Here is a 15,701-nt window from a genome sequence, read left to right on the forward strand (position 1 = left end):
CAGAAGGTTTGTCATTGCTTGTGAGTTCGATGCATATGTTTTTAAACCTCATGATCCTGTACTGTATGGGGGCAATTTTAATGGCTCGTCACATCAGTCAATCGTTGTGGTGAGCCGGTAAGATTGGGAGGTGAAAAACGGGGTTCGCGCCCGGTTTCTCGCCTCTCGCAATCTTACTGGTCCCGATCAGTGTAAAATCCTAATTTCAATATTATTAGTGAGCCCAGGACGCAAGTGCCTCGCCAGTGGGGGTCCTCACCGGCAAGCATCACGTATGGTTTCCAGCAATAGGGACCTAATGTGATGGCATCACTAGCGGGACCGGAGGACATCGAGGCCACCAGGGTGGTCGGGGGCAGTGCGCTTTAGGCAGCGCCAACCTTGCAGTGCCAGCCTGGCAACCTGGCAGTGCCCACCAGGCACGGCCTGAAGGCGAGACAGTGCGCGGAGGCTGTGCACGCTGCATCGGGGAGCGTGGGGTGGCAATCGACCGGGTGGGAGCCGCAATCATGGGGGTGATGGGGGGGGATGGGAGTGCGACGTCTGGGGGAGTGACAATCTCCCAATGCGTTATGTACTCTTGCACATAGTGCACTGGAACATCAGGGTGCATGCGCAGTGGCTTGCACTGTATTTACTGGCTTGCCCCCAAGAAATATTTGTGGTATTTTATTGTCCTTGACAGTTTTCTCACATCCCCTCCTCTTCATTTCACCAAGGGGCTGTCTCCTTGCCAGGATACATTTCACGGAGCAGTCACTGAGCCTTGCAGGGCATTAACTAGCTGAGTCACTGGGAGAGAGACTGAGGGCCCTATTTTACCATTTTGATTCTAAGTGCTGGGTGGACTGTGTTTCAGATCTGACTTTTAGACCCCATCTCAGGCGCCCCCATACGCACTCTGCCTGAAAAAATATCAGCGATTCCAAATCGTGCTGCAGAAGCCTGTGGGCGGGGCTTAACATGCCCGAAATCCTGCAGCTCCGATCGGCACCTCCAACTGCGCATGCGCAGAAAAAAAAGATAGAATGCGGCTCCCCTGCCACATCGCTCCCGGGCCGGATAATGCCTCCCCCTGGCCCTCACAGACATTGCCCCACCCCCACAACATTACTGACCCCCTTATCCCCCCACCCCGTCCGCCACCCAGACTGATCACGGGCCACTCCCCCCCTCCCCTCCACCTCCCCCCCCACTAATCTCAGGCAGAGTGGCAGCGGCCCCCTCCTTCCCCCTCGCTGATCTCATGCAGAGTGGCAGCGGACCCCCCTTCCCCCTCACTGATCACAGGCAGAGTGGCAACGGACCCCCCCCTTACCCCTCCATTGATCACAGGCAGAGTGGCAGCGGACCCACCTTCCCCTTCACTGATCTCAGGCAGAGTGGCAGTGGACTGCTCCCTTCCCCCTCACTGATCACAGCAGAGTGGCAGCGGACCCCCCCTATATCCCCCCTCCCCATCGATCTCAAGCAGAAAGCCTCGGATGCTCAGCACTTACCTCCTCACTCACTGGAGCGCCCAAATCACACTTTTGTAGAGCATGTCTGTTTCGCGCTGATTCTGGATGGGCGAACGCAGTGGTAAAGGGGGAAATGTTGGTAAGATTGGGCATGCAGCCCATTAAGTCAATTTAAATACATGTAAATGTATTTAAATGGCCGTCGCGCCCGTTTCGGGCACGGTCCCGATCGCGGCCATTTTCGGGCCTTGGTAAAAGGGGAACCAGCATGGAGGTGGGCGGGGATCGTGCTACTCACCTCATGCCCAACTTTGCCAAGTTTCCGCGCCTGAAAACAGGCACAACCTGATGGTAAAATCGGGCCCTGAGTCTCTCTGTGACTGACTGAGTTAGGATCATAATCGCTGGGTTTCAGAAGAATGAGGGGGGGGGGGATCTCATAGAAACCTATAAAATACTAACAGGATTAGACAGGGTGGATGTAGGAAGGATGTTCCTGATGGTGGGGGAGTCCAGAACTCGGGGTCATAATCTAAGGATAAGGGGTAAACTTTTTCGGACTGAGATGAAGAGAAATCTCATCACCCAGGGAGTGCTAAGCCTGAGGAATTTGCTACCACAGAAAGCAGTTGAGGCCAAAACATTGTGGGTGGAATTCTCCGGCCTCGCGGGTCTAAAAGCCTGAAATTCCTGCCCGACTGTCAATGGCGTTTCACATTTTCCACAACCCGCCCGCTAAAATTCAAGTGGCAGGCAGGATGGGAGAATTCCAGCCTGTAGGTTTTGGAGGAGTTAGATATAGCTCTTGGGGTGAAGGGGATCAAAGGAAATGTGGGGAAGGCAGAGTCAGGATACTGAGTTTGATGATTAGCCATGATCATAATGAATGGTGGAGCAGACTTGAAGGGCCCGAGCAGCCTACACCTACTTCTATTTTCTATGTTTCTATGGCTCAGAAAAAAAGTCACATCCTTCAGATCCTGTCCCATTGGTCATTTGTCTCAGAGATGGTGACCCTCAGATACAATCCATACAAAAGACACCTCCACCAGTGAAAAAGGCCAGCTCATATCCACTGACATCTCACTGTGTCCTCAATACCTGCACTACTAGATGACAGTGCTGCATAACTTAGTTGTGTGGAAGCAGCGTCCACTGAATTGAAATAATGTGCTTCGAGTAATTGCTTCATCCAGAGTAAACTAAAAATCCTGTCAGAAAAACTGAAATGAACTGAATCATAACAAGTCATCATATTAATCAATCGTACATGTTAACTAAAGATATATTCATAATCAGGCACAAATTAGTAATATGAGGTTACAACTGTCCTGTAACCTTAACATACAAAGAGCAGAAAAGAGTGAAAGTTAGTGAGAGATATAAGTCTCATTGACATACATATATTGTACAAATAGAGAACTCTTCAGAAAAAAATGTAGGTCTGATCCATTCTGCTTGCGCTGGAATTGAAGGCTCACGATAGATCAAAGGTGCAGAAATATTTTTTTCCTCTGCTTTGAACATCAAATATTAAATTTAGTTTTTTTTCCAAGATTTCTCTTCTCCGGACGGGGGTTACATGTACTGAGCTATAAAGCTCTCTCTTTGATGTTATTTTTTATTGTAACCATTTTCATTTATAACGCACAGCTGTGCATTTATATTGTGCAACAGAAAAGGCAGCACAGCGGTTAGGATAGGGATGGGTTGGGAGTGAGCCTTACGGTCTGCATAGCTCCACTGAGAAGCTCACCCTTGTGATCGATCTTCATATGTAGCTCTTGGTAGTGAATATTGACTGGCCTTCAAAGGATACGAGTTACGTTGAATCTAAACCAATTCCCAAATTCTAAAAGGAAGTTTTAATGCCTCTAGTCCATTTGAAAAAAAAATTGAACACAATCTTATAACAGTTGCTTTTTTATTGGCGGAATAAAATTGAAGGGCATGTCATTCTCAGTGTCAATTCTCCTGGACCTCTCAGCAGTTAGCTTCAAAGAGTTATTGACGGAGGCCAGGGCCCATGGGGATGGTCTGGGGATTGAAACCAAGAGTACAGAGAAGAAATTAAAGCATTTTATATCATCACTAAAAAGATTTTAGGTGCTGTATTTGCAATCATTTGTGTTTCAGATTGATTAGCAATTCAAGAATATCTTGCAATGTTATGAACAATGCAAATCCCATCTTGGTTCAATCCATTTTATTTTCTTATTATGATTCCATGTTTTGTGTGAATCCCAGTCTAATTAGTAAAAAATATTAACTCAGAATTTTTTACTGTCCATATCCAGTATATACTATCACAAGAATGAAGAGGAGGGCAAAAAGAGAGGGAAACTGAGGAGAAAGAAAAAAAGGAGAAACATACAAAGAAAGTCAAAAGGGGAAGAAAGTACATGCAAACAACAGAGAAAGAAAGATAGGCAAGGGATAGAGGGAGAAGAGACCAATAGATTGAGAGGGAAGAGATGCACAAGGGAAGGATGCAAGCAGAGGGGACAAATTAAGCCAGAAAGTCAAACTCAAAGTGGCAGACATGAAGAAATAAAGCAAAAAAGGAGAGCAAGAGATACACGCACAGGGCGCAAAATAGAGACAAGTGCAGGGAGTAGAGACAGTTATCAAGAGAATGAGCAGAGACAGGCTAATAACTTCACTGAGAAATCAGAGTGAGGGAGAGAGAAATCAAACCTACATGTTTTAACAGGGACTGAGCTCTTTATTTACCTGTTGTATGGAGAGTTCTGTGCAGGCCTCACGGTGCGCTCGCTGTGGATCACAATGAATCAGCATCCACTGCAGCTCAAACTAAATGAAAGAGAAAACTGTTACAAATCAGACAAAATGGATAGAGCGGCCCTAAAGCGCATTGCTGCTCCAGTGTAGCATGTAAAATACCACTTTTTATTTTCCGTTTGTACATTACCGGACAGTCAGGGCTGAATGTTGTGGCCCCGTCACAGAGCGGGTGGGGCTGGAAAATGAGGCAAGCCTTTCAGGAGTCCATTGACTTTGGCGGGAGTGGACTATCTCACTGGTGGAAAATTCCACCCTCAGTTACTGATGCATGTCATATTGGGTTGTGAATGTAGCCCAGTCAATCACGCAAACCAGCCTCCCATCCATTAACTCTGTCTGCACTTCCCACTACCTCGGAAAAGCAGCCAGCATAGTCAAGGACCCCCCCCCCCCCCGCACCCAGACATACTCTTTTCCATCTTCTTCAATCGGGAAAAAGGCACCAAAGTCTGAGATCATATACCAACTGACTTAAGAACAGCTTCTTCCCTGCTGTCATCAGACTTTTGAATGGACCTACCATGTATTAAGCTGATCTTTTTGTACACCCTATCTGTAACTGCAACACTGTATTCTGCACCCTCTCCTTTCCTTCTCCCCTATGTGCTCTAGGAATGGTATGCTTTGTCTGTATAGCCCACAAGAAACAGCACTTTTCACTGTATCGCAACACATGACAAAAATAAATCAAACCAAATATGTTCACTCCTGACAGGAAAATTATTCCAATAACATGCGACGGGTGCAGCTGCATACTATTTTTAGCTGTTTGGAATAAACTTGCCAGACTAAGCAGTTTACTTCAAAGGGTCTATATTTTTCTTCCTTCCATTAATGTAACAGGTCAAACAAAGCACAATAAAGTTGTCAAACAAGAACTTAAAAGCATCGAATCCAAATATCAGTCATGTGTTGCTAGTTTTTTCATTAACTTTGTCACTATTCACTTCAATAACCCAGTGAGCATCTTGAAGTGCAGACCTAACTTTTCTTTGGGTGACTTACTAACAAGCTCTGGACCAGCATTGTTTCTGCGGCCTATCAGATGATCAAAGGCACATTTTTTCAAAAGAACGAGTAATCCAATAATTCTGAACATTTCATTGAAAAATCATAAAAATGGAAAATGCTGCACACAACCAGTTTCTGTGTGCAATAATTGAGTTGTTACTAACTCAAAGCAGAGGGGAAAGATGTGTCCCATTGGTGGAAGGATCAGGAATATGTGGGCACAAGTCTAAGTGGCAAAAGAAGCACTGGCGACAGCAGGAAAAACCTACTCATACAGCGAGTGATTAGGATCTAGAATTCACTACCCAAGAGAGTGGTGGAGGCAGGTTCAATCAAAGGATTCAAAATGGAATTGGTTTATTATCTGAAAAGGAAGAAAGTGCAGGGCTGCGGGAATAAGGCAGGGGAGGGGCATTCAGTAAATTGCTCCTTTGGAGAGCCAGCACAGACACAGGGGGCTGAATGGCCTCCTGTGCTGTAACCATTCTGTGATTCTGAGGCTCTGTGGACTACCCTGCACAGTTCCTGTCACCATCACTGTGTTGTTTCACTTGAGGAACTACTTCACCCATCGTTGATCAGATGTTGTGAGTAAGATCTTACATACTGGCATCACTTGGCATTCTTAAACCTGTGCAAAGCTTACAGATCTACCAGATTTTCTGAAGCAAATTAATTTGGAGTCTTGCTTCCAAAAACTATTTTTGTTTTCATATTTTTCTTTAAGCTGCTCAAGAACTTTAAATTCTGCACTAACTCCATAGATCATGCCCCCTCAAATGCTGAGTTTCCAAAGACCAGTGTCCATAAGTTGGTAGCTGCTATATTTATTTATTTGAATTAAACTTACCACAAAAATTGCGGTTTAATCAAACCATGTTGAGTCAGGCAAGTGCAAATTATGGCCCATCATCTCAGGTTTTTGCCGAGCAGAAATTCTGGATTCAACTATTTAATTCAGATGTAGACAGTTTGACAATCAGCATACCTCATGTTCATTCTCGAGGTCAACATTTCATAATTACCCTTTAGGCTTCTACACCCATTATAATCATAAGTAGGAATCCCACTGTTGCATCATTGTAATCATTTTTGCAATGAACACAAGAACACAACACAAGGAACAGGAGGGGTAGGCCACCAGGCCCGTTAGGCTTGCCCCGCCATTCAGTATGATAATGGCTGATCAATGCCAGTTTCAACTCCTTTCCTGGGCCATTTCCCTATAGCCGTCTATTCTTTGATCTATCAAATATTTAGCCACCTTCATTTTGAATACTTCTAATGATCCAGCCTCCACCGTCCTTTGGAGCAGAAAATTCCAGAGATTCGCCAACCTCTGCGAGAAGAAATTTCTGCTTCTGTTTTAAGTGACCGGCCCTTGTAGCTACGTCCCCTTTTTCGAGACTCTCCCACTAGTGAAACCATCTCACCATCTACCCTGTCAAGCCCCTTCAGGATCTTACATGTTTGGATAAGGTCACCACCTCACTCCTATAATGTGTTTAGAATTTCACTAGAACCATCGAACCGATGCAAATGTATTATTAGTATTCTTGATCCACATAGTGTACGATTACAATTCTTTGCTCCATGTTGGAAGAAAAAGGTAAAGGATCATGATTTAGGATTCTTTAGGAAGCCCTGATGTCTGCTTCACTTATCAATAAAACATTTTATACCGGAGACTTCAACAGGCTTTAGGACCTTACTCAACAGATTCAAATAACCTGTTTTAGGCGGACAGAAATTTAACGTTGGGCTCAACATCAACAAAGAGCAGGTGCATGCTGTCCCACTGTTTAATTAAACATGCTTTGCACCTATTTTATGCTGCGTCCAAACCATCAGTTACTCTGATAAGCTTATTGAGCTGGGTCAATTTACTTTCGTGCAGCACAGTCTCAGGGGCAATTTAATAGAGACATATAGAATAATGATAAGGTTGGAAAATGCATTGGAAAGAGTGCAGAAGAGGTTCACAAGAATGGTTCCATGGATAAGAAACTTCAGTTATGAGGATAGATTGGAGAGGTTGGGACTGTTCACCTTGGAGAGAAGGCGGCTATGAGAAGATTTGATAGAGGTGTTCAAAGCAGGGGGGGCTGACTAGTTAGGCAAAAACTGTTCCTGCTCATAAATGGACCAAGAACGAGAAGGCACATATTTAAAGTGATTTGCAAAAGAAGCAAATGTGAGAAAAAAATCTTTTTCACACAGAGGTGGGGTCTGGAAGGCACTGCCTGGAAGTGTGGTAGAGGAGGGTTCAATTGAGAAACAATGTGCAGGGATACAGGGAAAAGGCAGGGGAATGGCACTAAGTCATGATGCCCATTTGGCGAGCCGGTACATACACAATGGACCAAATGGCCTCATTCTGTGATTCTGCCTCCTGGCAGATTGGGGAGGTCCAGAGAATGCAAAAATAGCATTAGTCCAGATATCAGGTAACTCTTCACTTTCTGGGATGGTGAGCCTCTGGAGTGCATTGCTGGCTAGTGTCATGGGTCCTGACTCTCGGGTTACCTTCTAAACGGAGGTGGGCCAGTGGTTGTCGGGGACAGAGATGTAGAAGATAAATACATTGACAGATATTGAATGCATGGTCAATGGGATGTACTATACAGGCACCTGAGTGAGTCAGAGATGAATTTTATGCTACAGAATTCATAGGCTTCTTCTAGCCTATCTCGATCCAGTACCAAGCTAAAAAGGGGAAATCACTCCAAGGAGGTGGACCACAGCCTTGGCCAATCTATCAACAAATCCCGGAGGGGAATCCCTTTCACACGTAAACCATGACTAAGTATATAAATGGCAAATAAGCATGCTGCACGGCATTGAACCTAGATCTTTGAAAGAAGGCGGAACACCATAAAACTCCATCATGCTGCAAAAAGATGGTTGTTATATAATCAACATAAAACTCCTTAAGTGCTGTAAGCTATAGGGCCGAGTCCAGGAAGATGGGATTAGAAAGGGTACCTGGGTGTCCTCAGGCTGTCATGGACAAGATGGGACGAATGGCGTTCTTCTGTGCTGTAACTTTTCTATGGTTCTATGGAAATGCTGAGAGTTCAGCCAACAGCTGCTGGGATGTAATACCTGGAATTTGGGAATGAGGGCTACTTGTTACATGTCCCCACCAGGTGTGGTTTCTGCGTGGGGGGGTCGATGGGCACATATGTGAGGGCATCGGCCCAAAACACCACCTTCTCACCAAGACCCGAGCTCACCCCCATAGTACGGGCTGTGGTTGGGTGCTGAAAACGGTAGCACACCTGCTATATTTAAATAGGTAATCAAGGGGCAACTGGGCTTGTTACCAATCAATTGACCCTGACAATACGCTGTACACACAGTGGAATGGTTGACATGGGCAGTCAGACAGGAATGGGAAGCCCCATTGTTTTTTAAATGCTTCAAAGGACAGTAAGAAAGGGAGGATTCTATCTTTCGGGGATGCCCTTTGCAGATCGGATGCAGCCTCCCACCAAAGATGGAAGCCCATCTTTCTACCCACCTGCTGCCCCCAGCCCCTCATTAACCTACCAAAACCCTCCCTGCCCAAGGCCCTGGAATTATCCATTTATTGCACTCCATTGGGCCAGTTTCTACTTTCACACTACAGTCCCAGCAGCACCCATTAAAGCGTTTGAGGTGCTGAGGGGGTGGATGAAGCTGTAGGCCAATCAGATAGGCCAACAGATCCCGAAGGTGGGACTTCCTCCCCAGTGAGGGGCAAAATTCCCACAGTGACCCTGTTTAGCCCATCTGCTGCACTTTATAGCTGTGGCAAGGTGAGCTCTCCACCCCACTGTAATATTCAGCCCGCTAGGGCCTATGGAATGCACACCAGAAACAGCTAGCCCTGAAGAGTCGCAAATATCAATAGGGTGGGAACACCAATCTGTGTAGTATGCTGTATGGCCACACTGCATTTAGTTGGATGGATAATGCTGATGTAACTTATTTGGGGCTTCCAATACCTTCCAAGACCCTAAAATTGCATTCAAATGCTTTCTAATGATGAATTTGCGACTAACGTCCTTGAACGGAGCATATTCCATTGGCACATTTTTAAAAGCTTCTTTCACAGTATGTGGGTGTCGCTGGCGAGACCAGCGTTTGGTGCCCATCCCTAATTACCCATTGTGGTGAACCATCGTTGGTTCCCACTGTGGGATTGTTCTAATGTTGTTGTTGGGTTGTTCTAATGTTGTTGTTGGGCTAGGGTGGGATTGATACACCTGTGGTTGTTACTGTTGTGGCACATCCCAGTCGGGCTCCGCCTCCTGGGAGAGGTATAAGACCCCCTGCTCGGGCGGGACCTCTTCAGTCTGGGATAGTGTGTTAAAGTTCTGTTAGTTCCATTGTTAGTTAATAAAAGCCTTCTTTTACCGAAGCTTCGAGCCTCGTGTCCAATTGATGTGCATCACCCATGAGAAGGTGCTGGGGGTGGTGCCTTCCCGAACTGCTGCAGTCCCTGTGGTGTAGGTACATCCACAGTGCTGTTAGGAAGGGAGTTGCAGGATTTTGGCCCAGCAACTTGAAGGGTTGCCACTCATTTGGCAATGGAAACTGGGAACCAAATCTATCTCCGTGACAAGCTCGCCTTGATCCTATTCTGAGCGAGGCAGGTGCACAGCGACTGTTAACGGCTGAGCAGACAGCTGGCTCCTTTCTGAAACTCGCAGGCATGAATTCCTCACTGAGGGTTGGGAATCTTCCCACTTGGCCCTGGATAAGCCGACAAATACAATCTGGGCCAGACAGGAAAAAAAATGGGAAGCTTCCCAGTGCTTTTTATTCGTAGATCATGTAATTAAAGCTAATTAAGCTGTCGAGTATAATCAGAAGTTGGGTGTAACGAACAAAGAAAAGTACAGCACAGGAACAGACCCTTCGGCCCTCCAAGCCTGCACCAATCATGATGCTTACCTAAACTAAAACCGTATGCACTTACGGAGTCCGTATCCTTCCATTCCCATCCTATTCATGCATTCGTCTAGTTGCCCCTTAAATGCCACTATCGTACCTACTCCCACCACCTCCCCGGGCAGCGCGTTCCAGACATTCACTACCCTCTGTGTAAAAAACTTGCCTCGCACATCTCCTCTAAATTTTTCCCCACGCACCTTAAACTTATGTCCCCCTAATACTTGACTTTTCTATCTGAGGAAAGAGCATCTGACTATCCACCTTGTCCATGCCACTCATAATCTTGTAAACCTCTATCAGGTCACCCCTCAACCTCCGTCGTTCCAGTGAGAACAAACCGAGTTTTTCCAACCTCTCCTCATAGCCAATACCCTCCAGACCAGGTTAGGTGAAGTGGAGTCAGAGCAGTCAATATTGGGCTGAGGAAAATTACTCCAGCAATGATTTTTCAAATAATCTGATTTGGGATTCAACCAAGACAAATGAAATATAAAAATTATCTCACCACTACTGACACTTTTGGGCTTGAATCCAGTCGGCCTATTAGAGTGTCCCCTTCTACATTGACGATGCCCTTTGGCTTAATGGGCTGGGAAGCTACCCGATGGCAGTCCACAAATAGGCTGACTGTATCCCTCTCCACACCCACCAGGATCTTATGCCAGTCAGTGTCAAAGATTTGAGAGATCCCTCGGAAGATGACTGACTGCAAGTTGCTATCCAGGCCAACTAAATAAAACTCCAAGGACTGGGTGTTGCCATTCAGCCTCAGGCCTACTTGCTTGTAGCCGTTTTCATCCACAATCTGCCACAAGTTCCATACTTTATTAATCGTGTTTTTTACCATCCTGAATGTGGTGACAAAGGAATACTCTTCAGGGAGCCCTCGTGGATAGATGATTCTGGAAGAAATTAAATGTTCGATTACATTTGATCAAGTCAAATCATTTTGGCCTTACAAACTGCTACACTCATTTAATTAGTGTGATCAATGATTTGTATATTTATCTTTCTCTCCAATTTTGTTGTCCCTCATTATTCTTTTTCACCTGCTGTCATTAGCTCATGCTGACATACATTCCAGTATTTATCAAGGCAGACATTTTTTGTGTGAATTTTGACAGACTATATGCAAGAACAACATAGTGGCACAGTGGTTAGCACTGCTACCTCACTGCATCAGGGACCTGGCTTCGATTCCCGGCTTGGGTCCATGTGGAGTTTGCACGTTCTCGTCATGTCTGCATGGGTTTCTTCCGGGTGCTCCGGTTTCCTCCCACGCTCCAAAGATGTGCAGGTTATGTTCATTGGCCAGGCTAAATTGCCCCTTAGTGTCCTGGGATGCATAGGTTAGAGGGATTAGCAGGGTAAATATGGGGGGTTACGGGGATAAGGCCGGGGTGGGCTTGTTGTCAGTGCAGACTCGATGGGCCGAATAGCCTCCTTCTGCACAGTAGGGATTCTATGATTCAATGGTTCTGGCCTTGGGTGACAGTCTGTGTGGAGTTTGCATGCTATCTATGTGGGTTTGCTCTGGTTTTATTCCCACAGTCCAAAGATGTGAAGGTTAGGTGGATTGGCCATGGTGAACGCACAGGGCAGGTTGTGGGGGTGGACCTCGGTAAAATGTCGGTGCAGACTCGGTGGGCCGAATGGCTTCATTCTGCACTGTCGGGATTCTACGGTTCTGTATGTTCTCGGGTGATTGTGCTCTTGCCTAATGTCTACATTCTTGCAGTTCTGCCAGAGATCTCTAGATAATGATCACTTTCAGGATCGCTAGGGATTTTCTTTCTCCTTGTTAGCCCAGGACTGTGGGATCACTTGATCAATTTATTTAGAAGCAGAAAACAGGAAGTCACCCCTTGTACCCTGGCCAGTATTTATCCCTCAATCAATGTAAGGGTGAATGCATGGAAGAGGGGGACAGCACTAACACGCCAGCATCAGAGTAAAGAGCACATGCTCTTTAGATAGAGCTGATAGCGTCAACCGCTCTATCTCAAGGATCAGCAGAACTCGTCAGCATGGTTATTTATTTGTTACAAGAACATACAGTCTCTAGCAAGCTCTTGGGTGAAAGGTTAAATAATAAAAGATTGGAAATTTTTAACCATGTTCTGTGTGCTGACTAACTGTAAGAGTAGTCCGTATCTGTGACAAAGCGCTGTGTCCAGCTCTGATGAAATGCAATCCTGACTCAGAACGTTGGCTCTAGGTCTTATGAGGAAAGGTTGAGGGAGCTAGGGCTGTTCTCTCTGGAGCGGAGGAGGCTGAGGGGAGACTTAATAGAGGTTTCTAAAATGATGAAGGGGATAGATAGAGTGAACGTTCAAAGACTATTTCCTCGGGTGGATGGAGCTATTACAAGGGGGCATAACTATAGGGTTCGTGATGGGAGATATAGGAAGGATATCAGAGGTAGGTTCTTTACGCAGAGAGTGGTTGGGGTGTGGAATGGACTGCATGCAGTGATAGTGGAGTCAGACACTTTAGGAACATTTAAGCGGTTATTGGATAGGCACATGGAGCACACCAAGATTATAGGGAGTGGGATAGCTTGATCTTGGTTTCAGATAAAGATCGGCACAACATCATGGGCCAAAGGGCCTGTTCTGTGCTGTACTGTTCAATGTTCTATGTTCTATTCTCTCTCCACAGATACTGTCAGACCTGCTGGGATTTTCCAGCATTTTCTGTTTTTGTATGTGTGACTTGGTGGAAGAGTTGTATTAGAGCTGAGAGTTGTATCAGAGGAGAGTGCTGCTTCAGAGGTTTCTCTGGGGTTTCTCTGAAATCCACCACAACAATTTGGCAAGTCAGGCATTACAGAATGACAGACTATCTGGTCTTTGACATGTTGCCGTCTGTCGGACTTTGCTATGTGCAGACTGACTGATGAGTTTCCTACATTCCAGCAGTAATTATAAATAGGAATCATAGAATCCCTACGGTGCAGAAGGAGGCCATTTGGCCCATCGAGTCTGCACTGACCACAATCCCACCCAGGCCCTATCCCCATAACCCCAAATATTTACCCTAGCTAGTCCCCGTGACACTAAGGGTCAATTTATCATGGCCAATCCACCTAACCTGCAAATCTTTGGAATGTGGGAGGAAACCGGAGCACCCAGGTGAAACCCACACAGACACGGGGAGAATGTGCAAACACTACACAGACAGTGACCCCAAGCTGGGAATCAAACCCGGGTCTCTGGAGCTGTGAGGCAGCGGTGCTAACTACTGTGCCATTGTTCTGCACTTCAATGTTGGAAAGCACTTGGGAATGGCCTAACCTTATGACAGGTGCTACGTAAATGTAGCCATTGAAAAGTCATTACTTTTCCTTTTTTTCTTCAAATTAAACAAGGTTTATCACCAGAAGCTGAAAATATCTCTCACGAAGCTTGCTAAATTTACCCACTATCTGCAGCAACTTGCAAAACTCAATAACTATATAGAAGCATTCGCTGTTCAACAGAATTTCCCGTGACTTTCTTCAGCCCTGGGGAAGGAAGCACCGACGTTTTTTTCATATCTATTTCAGGGCAGCATAGCTGAGATTGGTAGCACAAGGAGGAATGTAGTGGTCGCACCAGTGAGCATTACTACTGGCTGGAGAGCTGGTGGCTACACTGTTATGGTAATTGCTGGGAGCCCTGATAGGATTAAATCCTGATCAGGCATTCTACTGCCTGTTAGCAGGTTTCCCGGGTCCTGATTGGCAAATGTCCTGCTGCTAAGAGGTAATGCCCAATCAGAGGCCTGCAGCTCTTCAGTACAGGCAGTGCCACAAGGAGCTGTGGCCACTGCCAGTTCCGCAGTCGGCCCAAGGAGAAGGGTTATCGTTGGAGCCCTGAAAGATAGATAAGTGGAACAGGCACTTATTGGGGCTGGCACTGAGGCAGGCAGTGATAAGGGAAGGGGGGGGGAGGTGGTTGATGGGAGTCAATATAAAGGGTGAGGGAGTCTTCCCATGGGTTCCTCCATTGGGCACAGGGTGCCCGAACAGGAGAGATCCCCACACCAAGCCACAAGCATGCCCATTAAGCAATACCTAGTGCCTTTCCCACATAGCGTGGTCTCCCCCGCATCCCCGTGCTGGGTGAGTATCAGCAGCAGCGGACTTGGATTTCTTAAGTGACCACTCAAGGGTCCCAATTGCCCTGTGGGTGGGAAGATCAGTCACCGCCCCTCCTGTCCCAGACTTAATTTGGGGAACCTGAAGCCAGAAAAGCATTAGGATCATAGAATCCCTACAGTGCAGGAGGTTGGCCATTCGACCCATCAAGCCTGCACCAACCACAATCCCACCCAGACTCTATTGCAGTAACCCCACATTTTTACCCTGCTAATCCCCTGACACTAGGGTCAATTTAGCATGGCCAATCAACCTAACCTGCACATTTTTGGAGTGTGGGAGGAAATCGGAGCACCCAGAGGAAACCCACGCAGACACGGGGAGAACGTGCAAACTCCACACAGACAGTGACCCAAGCCGAGAATCGAATCCGGGTCCCTGGCGCTGTGAGGCAGCAGTGCTAACCACTGTGCCACCGTGCCGCCAAAATCAAAGTATTTGAATGGTTATTATTCATTTTACAAGAGGGCTTTCCATGACACTGGAACTGTCACTCACGGACTAATGGCACAGTGGTTAGCACTGTTGCCTTATAGCGTCAAGGACTGGGGTTCAATTCCCAGCTTGGGTCACTGTCTGTGTGGAGTCTGCACGTCTTCCCCATGTCTGCGTGGGTTTCCTCCGGGAGCTCCAGTTTCCTCCCACAGTCTGAAAGACAAGCTGGTTAGGTGCTTTGGCCATGCTAAATTCTCCCTCGGTGTACCCGAACTGGCGCCGGAATGCGGCGACTAGGGGATTTTCACAATAACTTTATTGCAGTGTTAATGTAAGCCGACTTGTGACACTGATAAATCAAACTTTAAACATTATAATGGCATTGTTTTGGGCTTGTCACATAGAGACTAATATTACATGTTCCATAATAGTGAGATTGTCACTCACTAAATAATGTTACACCTCCCACTATCGTGTCAGTATTACATATAGAGTCACAGAGGTTTACAGCATGGAAACAGGCCCTTCGGCCCAACTGGTCCATGCTGCCCTTTTTTTTAAAAAACCCCTAAGCTAATCCCAATTGCCTGCACCTGGCCCATATCCCTCCACACCCATTGTACCTATGTAATTATCTAAATGCTTTTTAAAAGATAAAATTGTAACCGCCTCTACTACTACCTCTGGCAGCTTGTTCCAGACACTCACCACCCTCTGTGCGAAATAATTGCCCCTCTGGATACTTTTGTATCTCTGCCCTCTCACCTTAAACCTATGCCCTCTAGTTTTAGACTCCTCTACCTTTGGGAAAAGGTATTGACTATCTAGCTGATCTGTGCCCCTCATTATTTTATAGACCTCTATAAGGTCACCCCTCAGTGTCCTACGCTCCAGAGAAAAAAGCCCCA

General features: G+C 46.3%; 1 protein-coding gene across 1 annotated transcript in view; it reads right to left on the bottom strand.

Moving 5' to 3' along the window:
* The window catches only part of col9a1c (collagen, type IX, alpha 1c), a 138,802-nt gene that overhangs the window by 105,014 nt on the left and 18,087 nt on the right, over positions 1-15,701 (bottom strand). The window contains exons 5-6 of the mRNA XM_078217022.1: positions 10,723-11,119; positions 4,194-4,274 (exon numbers count right to left, since the gene is read on the bottom strand). Of these exons, the coding sequence (XP_078073148.1) occupies positions 4,194-4,274; positions 10,723-11,119 (478 nt within the window). The remainder of the gene's footprint in view (positions 1-4,193; positions 4,275-10,722; positions 11,120-15,701) is intronic.

This window comes from Mustelus asterias, chromosome 7 (genome assembly GCF_964213995.1).
Source record: "Mustelus asterias chromosome 7, sMusAst1.hap1.1, whole genome shotgun sequence".
Taxonomy (NCBI): Eukaryota; Metazoa; Chordata; class Chondrichthyes; order Carcharhiniformes; family Triakidae; genus Mustelus; species Mustelus asterias.